This window comes from Scyliorhinus canicula, chromosome 13 (genome assembly GCF_902713615.1).
Source record: "Scyliorhinus canicula chromosome 13, sScyCan1.1, whole genome shotgun sequence".
Lineage (NCBI taxonomy): Eukaryota > Metazoa > Chordata > Chondrichthyes > Carcharhiniformes > Scyliorhinidae > Scyliorhinus > Scyliorhinus canicula.
Window position 1 is genome coordinate 44,964,775 of NC_052158.1, and position 22,335 is coordinate 44,987,109.

The 22,335-nt window shown below is 47.6% G+C and overlaps 2 protein-coding genes across 2 annotated transcripts in view; one reads left to right on the forward strand and one right to left on the reverse strand.

Moving 5' to 3' along the window:
• LOC119975583 (zinc finger protein 729-like) overlaps positions 1-16,869 on the reverse strand; it is a 72,225-nt gene extending 55,356 nt beyond the window's left edge. The window contains exons 1-3 of the mRNA XM_038815371.1: positions 16,604-16,869; positions 14,260-15,929; positions 12,804-12,936 (exon numbers count right to left, since the gene is read on the reverse strand). Coding sequence (XP_038671299.1) covers positions 12,804-12,936; positions 14,260-15,290 — 1,164 coding nt within the window. The 5' untranslated portion in view covers positions 15,291-15,929; positions 16,604-16,869. The remainder of the gene's footprint in view (positions 1-12,803; positions 12,937-14,259; positions 15,930-16,603) is intronic.
• LOC119976643 (zinc finger protein 721-like) overlaps positions 1-22,335 on the forward strand; it is a 999,221-nt gene that overhangs the window by 611,315 nt on the left and 365,571 nt on the right. The gene's annotated exons all lie outside the window — the stretch shown is intronic.

The following is a 22,335-nucleotide window of genomic DNA, read 5'->3' on the forward strand; positions in this document are numbered from 1 at the left end:
TCTTACTGTGCTCACCCCAGTCCAACGCCGGCATCTCCACATCATGGTTCAGAGAGGAAGGGGTGAGGTTAGAGGTGCAGGATCGGACGCAGTTGAGTGTCCTGTTAACCACAGCAGGGGTGAAACTTTGGTTGAGGAAAAAGGCAGACATGTCAGAAGCACTGTTTTTAAGGCGGCATCACCGGAACAGACAGGGCGAAGATGGAGAAATTGGGAAAATATGAGGGAGTGGGGGGTGATTAACAAATTTGTGGTCCTGTCCTTGCACAATTTGTAAATATGACCGTTGGTACTCCCTAACCTCTCCAATTGAAATAATTTGTCCACATGAAGCGTGGAATCTTCCCACCGCCATCGCTCTGGTTCCTCCCAAGGGTCAATCTCTGCTTTTCAATTCCATTCAGCCGCTCGGGCTCGCGCTTCCTCACATTCCAACTGCCGAACGCGGAGCGCCAACCGCCGCTGCGCGCGGCAGAACTACAACCCCCATCAGGCACCGCGGGCGGGCTCCCCATTCAATGGGGCCGGTCCACACTGCGCACGCACCATGGGTAATGTAGTTCCGGCTGGATGACAGCCTCGCCAAAACCGACGTCGGTTTTTTTCAGGCTTGAAGGGTTTGTGTTTTATTTCGTTCCTCTCACACTTTCTTTCTCCACTATTCATCCCCCATCCAACCCCACTGCCTCCCAACCCCAACCCATTCCTCCCAGGCCGTTCATTCATGTTTGCGGGGCCAATCTCACCTTCGCGTGCGGCTATTCGGTGGCTGCTTTCCTTCCTGGAGTCCAACGCGCAAGCGTAGTTGGTTAGAATCCAATGAGCATGCGCCCCGGCTCCCGCCAAGTGATCTGCATATTTAAAGCGACACTGTACTGTCCCTGTGGTGACCTGTGACTTAAATGGACAATCACATTCACCCTGAACAAGACTAATTTCAATATAGAGAGAGAGGATGATGGGTTTTAGCGGAACAAAATTCAACTAAAGCTGAAATAATTTCTAATGCAATTTATTGTTTGGCAATCACTGATATAAATTTGTTTTAGAGAGAGTGAGTTTGCAGACGCTTCTTGATTTTTAAAATTTGATTTCTTGTCACATGTACCGCAATACAGTGAAATGTATTTTTCTGCGACCGAGGAACGTACACAGTGCGTACGCAGTAGACACAAGAATAATCAACAGAGAACATTGACAAATGGTACATCAACAAAACAGTGATTGGTTACAGTGCAGAACAAGGGGCCAAACATGAACAATTGTGAGCGTGAGCAAGCTCAAGTCAGACATTGCATCCATCAGAACCAACCTTTCCATGGTTCAGCTGTGAGCCATCGACCAGCGTGAGGTTGTCAAGAAGTGTGAATAGGCTTCAGGTGTGGTGAGGGCTTCAATCATTCATCAACCAGAGAGCGGCATGGTGACGTAGTGGTTAGCACTGCTGCCTCATGGCACCGGGGACCTGGGTTCAATCCCGGCCCCAGGTCACTGTCCGTGTGGAGTTTGCACATTCTCCCTGTGTCTGCGTGGGTATCCTCTGGGTGCTCCGGTTTCCTCCCAGTCCAAAGATGTGCAACTTAGGTGGATTGGATATGCTACATCGCCCCTAGGTGGGGTTATGGGGATAGGGTGGGAGATTGAGCCTAGGTCAGAGGGTCACTGCAGACTTGATGGGCCTCCTTCTGCATTGTAAGGATTTTATGATTCTCCCGCAGGCCAAAGATGTGCAGGTTAGGTGAATTGGACAAGCTAAATTGCCCTTTCCTATCCAGGGTGCACTGGTTAGGTTATGGGGATAGGTTGGGGGAGTGGGCCTCTGTAGGGTGTTCGTTCAGAGGGTTGGTGCAGACTCGAAGGGCCGAATAACCTACTCCTCCACTATGAGGAAACCTTTCAGATGTGAGATGTGCAAGAAATAATTCTAGACAGGCATAGGAACAGGTGGAGGCCATTCAGCCTCTCGAGCCTGTCCCGCCATTCAAAGAGATTTTGGCTGATCTGTGACCCAACTCCATATACCTGCCATTGGCTCAAATCCTTTAATATCTTTGCTCAACAAAAATCTATCCATCTCAGATTTGAAATTAACAACTGTTCTAGCTTCAACTGCTGTTTGTGGGAGTTCCAAACCTCGACCACCCTTTGAGTGAAGAAATTCTCCCTAACATCTCTCCTGAACGGTTTAGCCCGAATGTTTAGATTATGCCCCTATTTTTAGAATCAGTGAAAATAGTTTATCTTTATCTACTCTTGTCTTTCTCTGTTAATATCTTGAAGACTTTGATCAGATCTCCCTTTAACCTTCTAAACTCTAGTGAAAACAGGTCTAATTTGAGTAATCTCTCCTCGTAACTTAACCCCTGTAGTCCATACATCATTTTTGAAAACCTACGTTGCACTCCCCCCAAGGCTAAAATATCCTTCCTGAGGAGTGGTGCCCAGAACTGCTGACAGTACTCCAAGTGGGGTCTAACCAGGGTTTTGTTTCGCTGCAGCATAACTCCTGTGACTTTATATTCCAATCCTCTAGATATAAAGGCTGGAAAGGGCAGCACGGTGGCGCAATGGCTAGCACTTCTATCTTACGGCACCGAGGTCCCAGGTTCGATCCCGGCTCTGGGTCACTGTCCGTATGGAGTTTGCACATTCTTCCCGTGTTTGCGTGGGTTTCGCCCCCACAATCTAAAGGTGTGCATGGTAGGTGGATTGGCCACGCTAAAATTGTCCCTTAATTGGAAAAATAAATTGGGTACTCCAAATTTAAAAAAATATATATAAATGCTAGCATTCCATTAGCCTTTTTGATTATTTTCTGCACTTGTTCATGGCATTTTAAGGATCTATCCATAAAGCAGCCACACAGGAGAGAAGCCGTTTATGTGTGACATGTGTTGAGTATTACGATCCCAGGCCAGACCCCAACAGTGGCTCAGAAACTGGACCCAAAGCCCAATATTCTAGTTTATTTATAAGACTGTCCAGGAGCGATTGCATGAAAAAATATGGATTTGGTATTTTTAAAATAAAATTTTATTGGGAATACGATATTAAACTCTTTAACTTGACACCCGAAAAGAACAGTTTACAGTTACCTTTTAAAAAACTATTAGTCCTTCCGGTGATGGCTATGGAGTGGTCGCACGCAAGGTGGCCCCCCGATGAAAACTGTGAAACAACATTTTAACCCCATCAAACCGGCAGCAAATTATCCAAACCTCCCCCCCCCCGCCCAACCTAAACCCAGCAGACCACATCAAGGAGGAGTCCGAAAAAGGAACATGGGAAAGAGCCAGCCGATCACCAAGAAGATCAACAAGGATGGGGGAAAGAGAAAACTCGACCTCGGAGCCAGCAGCCACACAAGGTGGCAAGGAAACAGGAAGGGCTAATTCCATGGAGTTCTCAGTGCATCTCAGGCACTGATGGACAAGCTCATGGGCTTCATCACCACTGAGCTCCAGAGGTACAGAGAGGAGCAGAAAACAGATCTCCTGCCAGCTGTCGAGATAGCGGTGGAGAGAGCGATGGCCCTCATGAGGGACCCGGAGAAGCCGCCACAGACCAAGGAGACCGTGGACACCCAAGCTCAACTGCCTGAATAAGACTCAGGAAGGCCGAAGAGAGAAAATCGACGATCAAGAAAATAGGTCTCACCGCCAAATCTTTAGAATCGTGGGTATGCTGGAGGGGAGAAACCTTACTGAATGCATCTCAGAGATGTTCGGGAATCTGGTCAGTAAAGAGGGTTTCGCCAAACCTTTACCGGGCAGCACGGTAGCATGGTGGTTAGCATCAATGCTTCACAGCTCCAGGGTCCCAGGTTCGATTCCAGGCTGGGTCACTGTCTGTGCGGAGTCTGCACGTCCTCCCCGTGTGTGCGTGGGTTTCCTCCGGGTGCTCCGGTTTCCTCCCACAGTCCAAAGATGCGCAGGTTAGGTGGATTGGCCAGGCTAAATTGCCCTTAGTGTCCTAAAAAAAAATAATGTTAATGGGGGTTGTTGAGTTACTGGTATAGGGTGGATACGTGGGCTTGAGTAGGGTGATCATTGCTCGGCACAACATTGAGGGCCGAAGGGCCTGTTCTGTGCTGTACTGTTCTAATTCTAAAAAAAAAACCCCTGGAGGTGGACCGCGCCCACAGATCGATTTGAAAGCGGCCCAGAACCAGGGAACCTTCACAGATGATGATTGGGAAATTCCACAGATACCAAGATAAAGAATGAATCCTGATATGGGCAAAAAGTACGAGAGAGTGCAAAGGGGAGGGATGTCCCATTCGCTTGTACCAGGACATTGCGGCGGACCCGGCCAAGCCCCTGGCCGAATTTAACAGCACCAAATCCGCCCTCTACAAGAGCAAGGTGCAGTTTGGCATGCTCTACCCTGCCAGGTTATGGGTCACACACCAGGCAAAGGATTATTACTTCAACACCCCTGAGAAGGCCAACAATTCTGTTCAGAACAACTTAGACAGACAGTAAGAGCGCACGAGTGAGAAGGCGGAGCACGAAGGCCAAGGGAAAGATAGATAGGAAATGATTCGCAGAGAGGTTGGGTCGGGGGGGGGGGGGGGGGGGGGGGGCGGCTAAACAGGCATGGAAAGGATGCTGCTACACTAGCAAGTAAGCTGGTGTACGAGAGTATGGTGAAGGAGGAGGCCGCATCACACCTTCCTGGAGGGAATGGGCACCCAGCAGGAGGAAGAAGAAACATGGAAGTTCAGGGGAAACAAAGGTCAGGGGTATGGAGGGAGGACAGAGCCGAGGGGTGGGGGGGGGGGAACTAGAAGGGGGAAACACAAGGGAAAGGGGGAGTGGGAAGCGATGGACGGAGGGGGGGGGGGGGGGGCTGGAGTGCTGGTGGCAATAGGCTGCACGTGCAGCCGGCGAGAAAAGGAAGCAGTTGGCGGCCATCTTGAATGGTCCGAGAATGAGGGGAGGCCACAGGGCCGGGCCCAAATGGTGAATATGGTTCACCCCACATGAGGCCACCCCCTTCCACAAAGGTGCATGGAACGTGAGGAGCCTCAACGGGGCGGTAAAGAGATCCAGAGTCCTTGTCCATTTTAAGAGTCAGACACACCTGAGGAAGAGAGACCGACAGCGGTTAAGGAAGGGCTAGGTGGGACAAACGTTTCACTCGTGTTTTGATACCAGGTCAGGGGGGGGGGGTGCCCAGTCTCATTTACAGCGATGGGCACAGTGATGGACCCAGAAGGGCGATTCATTATGATTTGCGGGATCCTGGAAGAGGCCCCGGTAGTTTGGTAAATAGATATACCCCGAACTGGGACGACGCAGAGTTCGTCAAGAAAACAATGGCTGAAATACCGGACTTGGATACCCACCGACAAATCATGGGGGGGCAACTTTAACTGTGTGTAAGGCCCAAAGTTAAACAGGTAATGTCACGCATTGCACGCAGACTGAATACTTTCATGGAGCAAATGGGGGGTAGACTCATGGAGGTTCCACTACCCAGGGGCAAAAGAATTCTCCTACTCACACGTGTACAAAGTCTACTCACGGATAGGCCTTTTGGGGTTGGGAAGAGGGTGCTTCTAGGGACAACAAAGGCGGAATACTCCACCATTGTAATCTCTAACCATCCGACACACTACATAGACACGTGATTGGAGAAGGAATGGGCCCAACGCCCCACCCCATGGAGGCTGGATGCAGCTCTCCTCGCCAATAAGAAATTCAACACTAAAATATCTCAAGCCATCAACGATTATGTATCTTGCAACCAGAATGGGAGGTTTCACTCTCCACGTTCTGGGAGGCACTGAAGGCAGTGATCAGGGGGGTAAATTATGGCTTATAGAGCCCTTATGGACAGGAAGGAATGGGAAACCAAGCAGCGGCTGATCGACTCCGCGCTGGAAGTGGATCGGAAGTGCTCAATACCCCCAACTGTGGAACTGCTGGCAGAAAGGAAAAAGCTATTGATGACCTGCTCGCCACACGGAAGGCAGTCCATCAACTCCACAAGGCACAGGGGGCCTTTTACGAACATGGAGACAAATCCAGCCGCATGCTGGCACACCGGCAAAGAAAACAGGCCTCCGCAAAAGAGATAGCTCAAAGCAGGGACAGTAACGGTAGAATGGTAGCGGATCCAAACAAGATCAATAAGGCCTTCATGAATTTTTACCGAGGGCTATACACCGCCAAGCCCCCGGAAGGGACCTTGTGAATGGAACAGTTCTTCAATAAGCTAGACATACCGGCAGTGGGGGAGGACAAAAAACATGAATTGGAAGCACCCCCGGGACTGGGCAAAATTGTGGAGAGCATCAACTCAATGCAATCAGGGAAAGCACTGGTGAGGCGACTGGAGAGCTAACTGCCAGATGTGATTGCGGAAGATCAGACCAGGTTTGCGAAAGGAAGACAACTAATAGCAGACATCAAACACCTGCTGAATGTAGTGTAGTCCCAATTAGGGAGAGGACACCTGAGGTGATCGTCTTCCTGGACGCTGAGAAAGGTTTTGATTGAGTAGAATGGCGGTACCTCATGGAGGTGCTTGCACGGTTTGGGTTCGGAGAGGGATTCACCATGTGGGTGAAGCTCTTGTACGGCACTCTTATGTTGAACGAACGCACAAACACCACCAGCTACAAATACTTTCGGCTGCACAGGTGAACGAGGCAGGGGTGCCCACTATTGCCACTCCTGTTTGCACTAGCAATAGAAAGGCTTTTTTATTGCTCTTAGATCGGCGGATTGGTGGACGGAACCTCTCCAGCCTGGAGGAGGATGTGAAGAAGGACCTGCAAAGATGGGACTCACTCCCTCTTTCGTTAGCGGGAGGTTAGGACCTCTTCAGAATCTGGCTGAATATCTTCAAAAAGGCTGGTTCATCTTGTGTGTTTCAGCTTCTTCCTTGTCCTCCAACAAGACTGCTCTGCTTTACCAGTATTATTACTCTTTTTCTAACTATTCTATTGTGAGAGAATTCTGAACTCAGTGTCAAAAAGGTCAGACTTTAACTCCTTTCTCCAATAATTTCTCAAATATAATAATAATTTCCAAATGTCTCTGCTTCCCTCAGCTCCACCCAGCAATGATTTCATCTCCCCAAGCTGAAAAACAAATTACCTTTGCAGGCTGAAAGTACATTAACTCCCCAGAGACTTTCCTCAGTCAAACCACAGCGCATAAGCCTAGACTGAAAAACACATTCCTCTGATCAATTTTACCTTCTGGCTCCTAAAAGCTCCGAGGCCCTGCATAACAGAATCTTTTTTAAAAATATCATCACCACTGCAGTCAGACACACTATAACCCTCGGCTTTTAACACTTAAATTGTCCCAATATTTAGAATCCAATATTCCTAAAATTCTCAATTCGTCACAGTGAGAAATCATTCTCAGAATCATCACATCTCTGCAGACACCAACATGGTTGCATGGAGAGAGATCTTTCACGTGTGAATTGTATGACAAATCACTCTTGCCGTTAAGGATCCTCTGTGCACATCACCTCATTCACACAGGGGAGGAAGTGGTCGAGTGTAAGGTTTGTGACAACTTAAGGAGTCTCCTGCGACATCAGACAATCCACACAGGAGAGAAACAATTCAAATGTGAGTTTTGCAAAAAAGCTTTTGCAATATCTTCGAACCTCGGATACACCAGAGGATTCACACAGAGGAGAAACCCTTCAAGTGTGATGTTTGCAATAAAGCTTCTGCAAAATCTTCGACCCTCTTGAAAAACCAGAGGATTCATACAGGGGAGAAATCCTTCAACAATCAATTTTGTGGGATGACTTTCTCCCAAGCCCCTCGTCTCCTGAGGCACCAGAGGATCACACAATCAAGAGAAATCCTCCAAGTGTGGAGTGTGCAATCAAGCATTCACCCAGTCATCATTACTGGCAACACACCAACATATTCACACTAGGGAGAAACCATTTAATTCAAGTGTGAGTTGTGTGAAAAACTGTTCTTAGGGCAACACGGTGGCACAGAGGTTAGCACTGCTGCCTACATAACTGAGGATCCGGGTTTGATCCGACCCCAGGACACTGTCTCTGTGGATTTTGCACATTCTCCCTGTATCTTTGACAAACTTGCACAACCCAAAGATGTGCAGATCAGAGGCTAGGACTCCTGCAGTGAGTAACTCACCTCCTGACAAGCCTGTCCACCATCTACAAGGCACAAATCAGAAGTGTGATGGAATACTCTTAAATTGCCTGGATAAGTGCAGCTCCAACAACATTCGAGGCTTGCTATCATCCAGGACAAAGCAACCCGCTTGATTGGCATCTCTTCCACAAACATTCACTCCCTCCACCACCGACGACCATCCAGGTGTACCATCCACAAGATGCACTGCAGGAATTCAACAAAGCTGTTAAGGCAGGACCTTCCAAACTCACAACCAGTACAATCTAGAAGGACAAGGGTCGCTGATACCTGGCACCACCACTTGAAAGGTCGTCTCTCAGTCTCACACCATCCTGACTTGAAAATATCTTGCCAATTCCTTCTCCATCACTGGGTTAAAAACCTGGAACTCCCTCCCTAACAGCACTGTGGGTGTATCTACACCACATAGACTGCAGCGGTTCAAGAAGTTAGCTCAACACCACCTTCTCAAGGGCAATAAATGCTGGTCTAGCCAGCAAAGCCCATACCCCATAAATTAATTTTTAAAATACATAATGTTTCTCCCAAGCTGTGAACCATCCCAATGCTCAGAGAACAATGTCACCTCCACTTTCCAGACAAATACTGTCCCTTTAACTTGTGTCTTCAGTTTACCCAACACCCCAAACATAGGGACTATTTTGGCACGTTAACTGATAATATGTAAAATTAGACTTGGAGTTATATGTTAGGAAGGGCAATAAAATATATGGAACCAACTCGGGTGGATGGGGTTAATATGCAAATTAGCCATAATCTAATTAAATGATGGAACAGGTTTGAGGGGCGGAATGGCATCCTACTGTTTTGATGTCCCTAAGTTTATCAGGGGATCAGGAGCAAAAGACGGGGAAATGGATTTTACATACAGATCGGACATCATGGAATTAAATGGGGGCCAGGCTAGAGGGGCTGAATGGCCTTCACCTGTTGCAGTGAACGTTTACAACATCGTAACATCATTGTCCAGAGACTGACAATCCTTTCCCTATCCATCCCCCATGCAACTTGTTCTCTGGGTTGTAACTGAGTGGAAACCGTGATTGGATTCCAGCACAATTAGTCATTGTCACCAAAATGATGCCAAGGGTTTGACAAGCTCTGTTTAATCAAAATAAAGGCCCTTTAACTGGAATGGGTCAAACTGTGTGATCACAGGACAAGTCTCCTTCTCACGTTGCACATCCCAGTCAGATCAGACATCACAATAGTTTCTAAATGCGCTCAGTTTGAGGCAGGAGACAGCACAACCAGTTTGAGGAGAAGGAAAGGGAACTGCACTGACTGTGACGATGGATACATCACGCGCTCGCTGACCCAAAGACGTTTGTTGCTGTGGTAAGTTTGTTTTGAGCTGTCATTCAAGTTTTAGAATCGAAGGTCAGTCGATGAGGAAGGAGATGGGAAATGTCTTCACTGAAAGGGTTGTGAATCTTTGGAATATGGTTGCGCAGTGGTTAGCACTGCTGCCTCACGGTGCCGAGGACCCCGGTTTGATCCCTGCCCCGGGTCACTGTCCGTGTGGAGTTTGCACATTCTCCCCCGTGTCTGCGTGGGTGTCACTCCCACAAAACCCAAAAAGATGAGCAGGGTAGGTAGATTGGTCACGCTAAATTGCTTCTTAATTGGAAAAAAAAGAATTGACTACTCTAATTTTTTTTTTTACAAAGTGAATCTTTGGCTTTCTTTCTCCCAGGGAGCTGTGGTTGTTCACTCACTAAATAGATTCAAGACCGAGATTGATGGATTTTTGGATACTGAGGGAATAAAGGAGATGGGGATAGTGTGGGAAGTGGGATTGAGGTAGAAGATTAACCTTGATTGTACTAATGGGACATCAGGCAGTAGAGGTCGAATGGCCAATTCCTGCTCCTATTTCTTATGATCTTCTGTTCACCGTGTTCTCTGGGTGGTTACACCTGTTGTTAATTCTTGTGCAGCAGTCATTATAACCAACATGATGAATTTAATAAAACAATTTGAGGAGATCATTCACATGCTGGACAGGATCTCTGGAGGTTTGTTTAAATGGACTTCCAGAAGGTATTTGATAATGTCCTGCATAGGAGATTATTCACCAAGATGAATGTGTGTGAAATTGCAGGATCCTTGTGACGTGGGTTGACAATTTGTTTGGGAGATAGGAAATAGAGAGCTGGGATAAAGGGAATGTTCTCTGATTGTCAGGATGTGTCCAGCGGTGTTCCCTCGAGATCTTGACTGGAGACTCATTGCATTGATCGCTGTTGAAGGAATAGTCTGGGGTAGTTTACTGATGACACTAATTGAGGTGACACAGTCAGTAATGTGGATAGGAGAGGAAAGTTGCAAAGGGACATAGTGAGAGATGAAACTGCAGCAGCTGGAGTTCAATGTGGTGAAATGAGAGATAATTTATATTGAACCTCAGAAAGATAAATCAGGACATTTTCCAAATGGCGAGGAACTGTTTTGAGTCCAATATGTTTCGTAGAAGAGTCATATTGGATGCAAAAATTAACTGTTTATCTCTGCACAGAGGCTGCCAGACCTGTGGAGTTTTTCCAGCACTTTCTCTTTTTATTTTCGATCTCCAGCGTCTGCTGTATTTTATTTTGTTTTACTGAAGCTAACTTTTTTTAAATGTGACAAATTGAAGCAGTTTTATTTAAGGATGGTAAATTGTGATCTGATTAGCTTCATGATCAGTGAAACATCTACAGGATAATTTCTTCACTCATTTTACAACATGGTTGTGTTTCAACAAATGGTGGGTGGGGTTTATACAGGGAGCCCAGAGACTGAGGAATTATTTGTGTGGCCCTGACAACATCTTAAATCTCTGATGTCTTGCAAACATGGATCCTTCAATAAACATCACAAAATTATCACATTGCTGTTTGTGGCAGCTTGCTGTGCACTAATTGGCTGCCACATCACAAAAACAGATGAACCTTTAAAAAGCACTTCCAAGACTCCCTACTGTGCAGAAGGAGACCATTTGGCTTATTGGGTCTACACTGACCCTCTGAAAGAGCACTCTATCTAGGCCCACTCCCCCACCCTATCCCTGTAACTCCACTTAACCTTTTGGACACTAAGGGGCGATTTAGCATGGCCAATTCACCTAACATCTTTGGACTGTGGAAGGAAACCGGAGCACCCGGAAGAAACCCACACAGACACAGAGAGAATGTGCAAACGCCACACAGACAGTCACCCAAGGCCGGAATTGAAGTTGGCACAATGCGGTAGCAGTGCTAACCACTGTGCCACCGTGACCATAAAGTTTTTCAGGTGCAAGGTGTTTGTACATGCAAATACAAGTCTTTCTGTCTTAGGGAAATGTTCTGCTTCCTGTGAACTGGAAATTCTAAACTCATTGATGGAAAAAGTATACCAGCCACAGTGACATTGACCAGGATATTGTGTACAGGACTCTTACTGTAGGCTCCTGAGTGTTTCAGTGAATAGGAACACACCATGCTGACAAAACAGGTAATTTAGGGTTAGTTAAAAAGTGAATTTATTGTGAATTATAAATCTATACAGAAAATTGATACAACAGCAGACAGACAACAACACAATATTCAACTTTGAATCAACCAAAATTCCAAAGAATTTGAAAATGATTCAATGTCTTTCCCAGAACATGAAATGAATCTTGGAAGAGTGCAAAGTGAACATATTGCACCGTATCACATCGAAGGCTGTGGGAACTCAGGTCTGTAGAGACTCACCTCCACTCCCTCACCATACTCAGGATAGTAGGCCTCCCAGACAGGAGAGGACAAACATTACCCATGGTATTAGTCAAATTAGTCAAACACCCCGAAGAGGATCTGTCTATAATTCACATCACCAACTAAAGCAGGGTCCAATTCTACCCCATACCCACTTCTGAGAGCTGGCTCACTTAACTAACACACACTTACATCAGGGGAAACTCTCTCAGAATACTACTGACAGAAGTTTCTTTAAAATCCCTGTGCTCTAGTCTGGCTCCCAATTCCGATGGTCAGAAATGACATCGAACTTCAGTTACACAGGATGCAGCTAATTTCCAACTCACAAACACACCAATGGTTACAGTGGTCATGTGGGCCCGTGGATCAATCAGTTTCCACTCCTGGGAGTCACTCTTCCCCCAGGTGAATTGGACAGCGTTGTTTAATTCCGAACTCTCTGCTCTTTGACCCTCCATTCACAATGCTTCTGTAACCATCAATCTGGTTTAACCACTCCCTCATATCCACCTTCTTCACCCTTGACCCCAAAATTACCTTTGCTCTCTTCCTTCCTGGCTGATCATCCTGCTTCTCAAGTCCAAGTGGTGAAGAGTTGAGTGTATCTGGTACACACTGTCAGCCTTCCATCACCAGATCTGACTGAACCACATCAGGCACTAGTGGTCCTGCTCTCCTCTGTCAAAACTGATTATTCCAGGACCATCCTGAAAAGATAATCCACAACGTCTCCTCCCTAAACCAACGGCGTGCTTGTGGAAGTTCTATTCCAGATGTACAGAGCTCTGTTTAGACCCTATCTAGAGAACTGAGTTCAGTTCTGGCAATTGCAGCTCAGGAAGGATATATTGGCCTTGGAGGTGTAGATTCACCAGAATGTCCCTGGGCTAAATTATGAGGACAGGTTGTACAGACTGAGCTTGTATTCCGTTGAATGTAGACTTGTGAGAACAGAATCTGTGGGGCAGATGGTTTCCATCCATTGGAACAGCGTTCAGCTGATCAAAGTTGATTAATCGGAGTTTTCTCTGAATAGCTGTGGACCTGAATTCAAGAGGGACATGAGTGTTTTTGCGATAATCCTGCCAGTCAATGTGGATGACATGGCAGAGGCATTGCTGATGGGATTTCTCGAGCGCTTATATGAGCTGCTGATGTGCAGTCCTGGTCTTGCTGCAGTACAGGAGTGTGGTGCTGACAACTGCTCTATATACTGGGTCTTTTTATTGACTTGCATTTTTCATTCTATGAAGAGTTGTAAGCTTTGATGACATGCCCAGTATGTGATGCTCATCACTAATTCCCTTGATGGTCGTGATCTGTCTTCTTGATTCTTTGAAGTCCCAACTGCTGCAGTCAAACACACGCTGCTGTAGATGGTCGAAGATTGAACTGACACAGCTGACCCAATGTTGGATCTCCCTGGTCAATTGAGGTCTTTTGAGAGTGGTGGCTGTCGAGGTCAGGTAAGCGCTCAACATATTCCAGAGTCTCTACTTCAACATATATGGGAGGTGAAATATCTGACTAGCCAGGTGTGGATTGATCAATGAGTTTTGTTTTGGCCACATTCAGGGACAGGCTGAGTTTCATATAGACAGAATTAAAGAGATGAGAGGGGTTTACAAATCTGTTGTAGGGTGGGCAACGACCTGCAGGCATCTGCAAACTGTAGTTTATGGTGGTCAGTTTAGTTTTGACAAGGAGGTGACCAAGGTCAATGTATTCCCCATCAAGATGATTTTTAATACTGACACTCGAGGGCAGTTGATCTTTTATGAGGTGAACAATCACTGTCATTGTAAATAGAATGGGGACAATCACACAGCCTTGCTTGACACCAGTCAGGATTTTGAATGGTTCTGTTTCAGATCTCTCACTCGAGACAATCATATCATCATGAAGCAATTGCAGGATTGTGAAGAAGTTTCTTGGACATCCGAATCATTGGGGCACAATCCACAGAGCCTCCCAATTTACTGAGTCAAATGTTTTGGTCTCGCAGATAAATGTAACAAAGAGTTCCTGGTGTTGTTCCCGAAATGTTTCTTGACGGATTTGTCTGGAAACAAACCCCATGTCGGAGGTTCCTATGGAAGGTCTCAAGCCAAATCCTAAGTGTGATATCTGCATAGGTCATCTCCCACATGTTGTGTTTTCACTAACCAGGAGATGCATTTACTGTGTAAAAGCCTTGTGACATATCTCATGTCTGAATGGGTTTTCAATGTGGATCCACTGGTACCCAGGAACTTTGAAGAGTTGTGAAAGCTTCATCCTAAATCTCAGACTGGACAAATTTATCCCATCTGGGAATTCTTTGATGGAACAGATTAAATGAGTTTCTGTCATCTTTGTCATTCACCTCACATGTGAACGGTTTCTCCCTTGTGAATGTGTTGGTGTCGGCGGAGGGATGATGACCGTGAGAATGATTTCTGACACATCTTGCAGGTGAATGGTTTCTCTCCTGTGTGAATACGTTGATGTACACGAAAGTGAGATGAGTGCGAGAATGATTTTTTGCACACCTCACAGGTGAACGGCTTCTCCCCTGTGTGAATATGTTGGTGTTCGCGAAGAGTTGATGATCGTGAGAATGATTTGTCACACACCTCACACGAGAATGGTTTCTCCCCAGTGTGAATGCGTTGGTGACTTACCAGGCGTGATAACTGAGCAAAGCCCTCCTTACACACCTTACACATGAACGGCTTCTCCCCAGTGTGGATGCGTCGGTGATTCACAAGCGTTGATGAATGTGCGAAGGCTCGGTCACACATCTCACATTTGAAAGGTTTCTTCCCTGTGTGGATCCTCTGGTGGCTCAGCAGTGCAGAGGAGTGGCTGAAAACCTTCTCACATATCTCACATCTGAAGGGTTTCTCCCCTGTGTGAATGCGTTGGTGCATCAGGAGGTTGGTTGAGTTTGTGAAGGCTTTGTTACACACCTCACAAATGAAAGGTTTCTCACCATCGTGAATGCGCTGGTGAACACGGAAGTGAGATGAGTGCAAGAATGATCTGTCACAGACCTCACATGTGAAAGGTTTCTCCCCTGTGTGAATGCGTCGGTGTGCGCGGAGCGATGATAACTGTGAGAATGATTTGGCACACACCTCACACATGAACGGTTTCTCTCCTGTGTGAATGCGCCGGTGATCCACCAGGGCCGATGATTGTGCAAAGGGTTTGTCACACACCTCACACTTGAAAGGTTTCTCCCCAGTGTGCAGGCGTCGGTGTTGCAAGAGATTTGTTGGCCATGTAAAAGCTTGGTCACATACCTCACACTTGAAGGGTTTCTCTCCGGTGTGAATGCGTCGGTGATTTACAAGTGTCGATGAACGTGTGAAGGTTCGATTGCACACCTCACATGTGAACGGTTTCGCTTCCATGTTACTGGTCTCGTGTTATGGGTGGAACAAGAGATGGATGTTGTCAGTTAACAGGTCTTACGATCCTGTGGAGCACTCCTCTTACACCTCAAGTTTGAACAGCCTCTCACCTGCAGGAATGAGTCAGTGGTTCATATAGAACATAGAACTGTACAGCACAGTCCAGGCCCTTCAGCTCACGATGTTGTGCCGAACTAGTCTGAAACTAAGGTCAAATCAACCTACTCCCAATCATTCTAGTGCACTCCATATGCCTATCCAATAACTGCTTGAAAGTTCCTAAAATGTCCGATTCCACTACCATAGCTGGGAGTGCGTTCCATGTTCATGAGGCTTGATGAATGATTGAAGCTCTCACCACACTTGGAGTCCAATCACACATTCTCCCAGTCTCACTCTGACCTATCACCCACGGATGACCATCCAGAAAGATTGGTTCTCTCTTACCAATTTAAAATCTGATGATTTGATGACCCCCGACCCGATTGATTCCCAGATGATAGTTTCACTGCCCAACTGTGTTCAGCAATGCTTTGAAGGGACTGGATGTCATACCACAGTTGTGCAGTTATTCGTTGATTGATGGTCAGGATCTATCTGCGGTGTCAATCCTCTCTGGTGTAGTACAGCGTAATCCTTCTGCAAAATAGGAAAATAAAATATGATTTCCTCCAACTTCCTTTCCTCCTTTGCTTAAGGGGCTGACTACTCCGTGAGAGACTGTTCCATATCGAGTGTCAGTATGCTATTCCCATGTGGGAGGTCAAATTTAAGTCTTATCTTTTTCCTCACTCGACTGTCACTGTTTCCAGCAGGGACATTGGATAGTAACCAGGAGCAGACAACGTGCCTACTTTCTTTCCTCCACCCAGACTCAACTTCCCAGGCACCATGAGGGCAAAGGAAAAGACAGTCAGGCAGAGTGTAAAATGGGTTATGAATTCACTATGAGCTCGAATCGTGCTGGTGAAAACTAGTTTTACCCTTCAAGTCTGTGTTTAATTTAAGAAAACACTAAGGAGAAATAATGTAAAAATTCTCCCCTTATTTTCCAAAATTATTTAAAGAAGACAGACTAGGCAAAACGTGCTGGAAGCTAAAGAATATACTTCAGTGTAGCTCATTGGAGGGTTTGCACTCACTCAGACTGCACATCCCAAATTCAGCTCTCAGACACAGCAGTGGGCAAAACTATCAAATCCAAGCCCAGGCTTCTGGGAAAGGCCGAGGCCTTGAGGTAAAATCTTAAAAGAAGACAATAAAATACATTTCAATAAATGTGTCTCTGCCCCTCCCAGATAATTACACCTCACCTTCTGATATTCAGCAATGATCCATCAACAAAACTCATTCTGTAAATCAGAAGGGAAATGTTTCCAAAAAACACCTTCCATATCCAACACAGCCAATCAAACAGCTCAGCTCTCTGATTGACGGTTCTTGTAGCCATTCAGAGACAGAGTTAAGAGGAGCGTCATTCTGAATTGACTTGGCAATCATTCTGAGAAGCCATTCACATAGCAGGAGGCGGGGCTTCAACGCATCATTGCCCCGCCCATTTCTGCACAGCCGCTTTCCGGACAGACTCTCACCCTCTCGAATCTACATTACCCATACTGCCTGGGGCCCAGAGCCTGCGCAGTGAGGAGTGGCAGTCTGGAATCAGGAGAGCCGGACGCGGTGCCAGATGGGAGTTGTAGTTCTGCCACGCGCCTGTTGCGGTTGTGAGGAAGCGCGAGCCCGAGCGGCTAAATCGAATTGAAAAGCAGAACATAGAACATAGAACGATACAGCGCAGTACAGGCCCTTCGGCCCTCAATGTTGCACCGACATGGAAAAAAAACTAAAGGCCATCTAACCTACACTATGCCCTTATCATCCATATGCTTATCCAATAAACTTTTAAATGCCCTCAATGTTGGCGAGTTCACTACTGTTGCAGGTAGGGCATTCCACGGCCTCACCACTCTTTGCGTAAAAAACCCACCTCTGACCTCTGTCCTATATCTATTACCCCTCAATTTAAGGCTATGTCCCCTCGTGCTAGCCACCTCCATCCACGGGCAGGGCCGGCTCAAGGCACCGGCAACTCGGGCAGTCGCCCGGGGCGCCATGTGCTAGGGGGCGCCAGAGACTCGGGTCCCGTGCATGCGCAGTTGGGCCGGTGCCAACCAGTGAGGACTGGGATCGAACCCAAGTCCTCGGCGCCTTGGGACAGCAGTGCTAACCACTGTGCCATTGTGCCACCTGCGCATTCTCAGTATTTTGCCCATTTGGATTCCAAGAGCTGGCTGTGTGCACTTTCGGGATTTGGAGACTGACATGATGGAGTTTTGAAAATAACAACAGTTTGTCTTCATGACTTCCTGTGGACAAATTATTTCAATTGGAGAGGTTAGGGAGGAACAACAACCATATTTACAAGTTGTGCAAGAGCAGAACTACAGATTTATCAATCATTAAGAGTAGCAACATGGACATTTTACAAACAATCAAACAATAACACTTGAGATCCAGAAAAGTGATGTTGAACGTGTCAAGAACCTTGTTTTGACCACACTTGGAGAGCTGTGCACAATTCAAATCAACATATTAAAAAAGGACAGAAAGGAACTGGAGAAGGTGCAAAAAACATTCACAAGGATGGTCTTGAGTGTGATAACCCTACAGGAGGCCAAGTAATCCGTAACCTCAGAGTCCCTAGGGTCTCACCTAGATGAGGGGGGCGGTACTACCTCCTTAATCCAGGAGCATCTGGGACATAAATACCCCATCCTAAGTGGGGGCCGTGCGAGGGAGACCCATCAGGGAGTAGAAGGTGTAATATAATTGGTATACTAAATATTTGAGTTACAGTCATCACTTCCAAGTGGTTGTGTGCCTGGTACTTTACACTGGAGACGAGGATGGAATGGATCCGGCCAACCATGGTTCTGCCTCCACATAGATTTCACGGGGCCTTTTCATGGAGCAATGCACCTCATTATCATTGACACACATTCAAAATGGATGGATGTTCACCGAATGACCATGACGTCATCAAGAGCGACTCGGGCAAACCTTTAGTGTTCACGGGCTTCCCGAGGCATTGTTGTTGAACAACGGCACTGCTTTTACGAATTTGGAATTTGTCGACTTTCTAAAGCAAAACGGAGTCCATCATGTACAAACTGCACCATACCACCCGTCACCTATCAGTTTGGCTGAACGGGCAGTGCAGACATCTAAGCTTGGCATACAGAAGCAGACCTTAGGTTTCCCAGACACCCGTCTCACCCATTTATTTTTCTATCACACCAAACGCCACCACCAGAGTAGCACTCGGAACTTTTTAAATTTAGAATGCCCAATTCATTTTTTCCAATTAAGGGACAATTTAGCGTGGCTAATCCACCTATCCTGCACATCTTTGGGTTGTGGGGGCGGAACCCACTCTTGGAACTGTTAATAGGATGTCGGTGGCGCATGAGGTTTAGTCTCATCTTCCCGGAGATCAGGGGAAAGATCGGAGACAAGCAGGAACAAGTTGAAACGGGACAGGCAAGACCAATCAGAGAATTTTTAGCGGGCAACGCAGTTTAGGTCTGGAACTTCGCCGACAGGACGTTGTGGATCCCAGTGACGGTAGTAAAGCATCGAGGGCTGATCCCATACTTTGTACGGATACAAGGTAAAGAATCAAATTGGCACATGGACCACCTCCGTAGCCGAGACTTGCAGGTCCACAAGAACAGACCACAGCCCCATACTGGTGGTGCCCCTCCTCCGGAGCAGCCACTTATGACACTCAGCGAGGCAGATGAACCCCCTCAAGTCAGAAATATGAAAGGTCGACTCATCTGACCCAGACTCCGACATGGAGACTTTGCCTGCAGCAGTCGAAACGGGTCCTGTAGCGACCGGTGAGCCAAGCACGGTGGAACCACCAAGGGATTCGGCCTGGAAATGGTGCTCGCCGATTTGTTATACCCCTCCAGATCTGGAACAGCAGGCATTCGGGAGACAACCGCGAGCAAAGAAGGCAAAGGGTCTGCCCCCACCTGCCATTGAGATGGATTGACTTCAGAGGGGAGCAGTGTTTTAACCCTATAGGAGGCCAAGGGATCTGTAACGTCAGTGTCTCTGGGGCCTTACCTGATTATGATCTACCTAGATGAGGGAGGCGGAGCTAGTCTCTTAACCCAGTGGTTATTGGGATATAAATACCCCGGACCTTCGGGGAGTAGGAGGTGTAATATAAGAGGTATAATAATATTTAAGTTTCTTAGAGTCACCACGTCCAAGTGGTTGCTTGCCTGGGGCTTCACATTGAGAGATTGTAACTGTCAAGAAAGACTGAACATGCTGGCACTCTTTTCCCTCAAAAAGAGAAGGCTGAGGGGGTACAGCATAGAAATCTTTAAAATGATGAATTATAAATGGAAGAATTTGGGGTTAAATGGAAAATGATTAAAATATGGAACTTGGTCCCACAGCGGATGATTGAGGCAAATAATGTTGATGTATTTGATAGGAATTGCTAACAATACTCAACAGGTCAGGCAACATCTCTATCTTTGTAGTATTCTCCCTCCCCCACCCCCCGTAACAACCTTCATGCATAAGAACACCTCCAGTCTTTGTAAGCTCCTCTGTCCTCCAGTGAGTATATTTTGGTAGCTCTCCTCCATGCTAACAGTATTCGCCGCCGGGCTACCAGGGAAGCAAAGGCCAGAACGTCGGCCTCTCTCTCTTCCTGGACTCCCGGGTCCTCCGAAACCCTAAAGATTGCCATCTACGGGCTCATTACCACTCCAGTTTTCAGTACCCGGGACATGACATCTGCGAATCCCTGCCAATACCCCCTGAGTTTAGGGCACGACCAGAACATGTGTACATGGTTAGCCGGCCCTCTGGCGCGTCTAACACACTTGTCCTCCAGCCCGAAGAATTTACTCATCTGGGCCACAGTCATATGGGCCCGGTGCACAACCTTAAACTGGATCAGACTGAGCCTGGCGCATGTTGCGGTCGTGCTTACTCTGCTCAGGGCTTCTGCCCAAATACCGGGGGCATCATAATGACGTTGAGCAGCCTTCTTATGTTGGCCACCAACTTCCTCCCCTTTACAAACCCAGTTTGGTCTTCCACAATTACATCCGGTACACAGTCTTCAATTCTGGTCGCAAAAATCTTGGCCAGTAACTTGGCGTCTATGTTGATCAAGGAGATCGGCCTGTATGACCCACAGGCCTCCGGGTCCTTATCCCGTTTCAGAATGAGCGAGATGGTGGCCTGCGACATCGTCGGGGGTAAACTCCCTATATCTCTTGTCTCGTTAAAGACCCTGACCAGCACCGGTCCCACTATCCCGGCAAATCTTTTGTAAAACTCCACCGGATACCCGTCCGGCCCCAGGACTTTACCCGACTGCATGACCTTCAGGTCCCCGAATGCCTCTTCGATCCTGACCAGGGCCCCCAGTCCGTCCACCAACCCCCTCCCCACTCTTAGGAAAGTCAGTCCGTCCAGGAATCGCCTCATTCCCCCCCGGTCCCCCGGGTGGTTCCGAAATGTACAGCTTCCTATAAAAGTCCCATAAGATCTTGTTCAGCCCTGCTGGATCACCCACTAGATTACCTTCCCCATCCACTACCCTATTTCCCGAGCCGCTTCCCTCTTCCTCAGTTGCTGCACAAGCATTCTACTGGCCTTCTCCCCATGCTCATATATCGCGCCTTTTACCTTTCTAAGCTGCTCTACAGCCTTGCCTGTAGTCAGCATCCCAAATTCGGCCTGAAGCCTCTGTTGTTTCCTGAGTAACTCTGGCCTCGGGGATTCCGCGTTACTCCTGTCCGTCCGTAGAATTTCCTTAATCAGTCGGTCTGTCTCTGCCCTATCCGTCCTGTCCCTGTACGCCCGGATTGAAATCAGCTCCCCTCTCACCACTGCCTTCAGTGCCTCCCAGAGCACCGCTGCCAAGACATCTCCAGTATCGTTCACCTGCAGGTAATTCTGCATGCATTTCCTCAGCCTCTCACACACCGCCTCGTCCGCGGGTAGTCCAACTTCCAGCCTCCATGGTGGGCGCTGAAAGCTGTCCTTACAAAACTGCAGGTCTACCCAGTGCGGAGCATGGTCCGATATGGCAATTGCCGAATATTCTGCCCCCACCATTCCAGCCAGCAGGTCCCTACTCACCACAAAGTAGTCAATTCGGGAATACACCTTGTGGACGTGGGAGTAATACGAGAACTCCCTCGCCGTCGGCCAGCTAAATCTCCACAGATCTGCTCCCCCCATTTGCTCCTTGAACCCTCTCAGTTCCTTTGCCATCGCTGGCAACCTGCCCGTTCTTGAGCATGACCGGTCCAGGCTCAAGTCCAGGACTGTATTAAAGTCCCCACCCATGATCAACGTACGCGAGTCAAAGTCGGGGATCTTCCCTAGCATCCTCCAAATAAAATCCACATCGTCCCAATTAGGGGCGCACACACTGACCAGGACTACTCTCACCCCTTCGAACTTACCCCTCACCAAAACAAACCTGCCACCCCCATCCACAACTGTGCCCTCCGCCTCAAATTGTAGCCTTTTGTTTATCAGGAGCGCAACCCCCCTCGTCTTAGAATCAAGCCCCGAATGAAAGACCTGACTGACCCAGCCCTTCCTTAACCTAACCTGGTCTGCCACTTTCAGGTGCCACCTTTTTCCTGCAACAAGACTATGTCCACCTTCAGAACCGCATATCCGCAAACACACGCGCCCTCTTCACTGGCCCGTTTAACCCTCTAACAGTCCGGGTGATCAGCCTGGTTGGGGGGGCACTTAGCTCCCCCCCCCCCGCCCCAATTTGCCGATCAGCCATCCCCTTTCCTTGGCCAGCCCCCCAGCCATGTGTCGCGCTTCCTCTGGCCCTCCTCCTGGCCGGCTCCACCCACGACCTTCTCACTGTTACCATGCCCAGTTCCCCTCCCCGTCAGCAGAACAACTCCCCCCCCCCCCCCCCCCACCTAGCAACACCATCCTATCACCTAACCCCTGCTCTAATCTAACTATATGGACA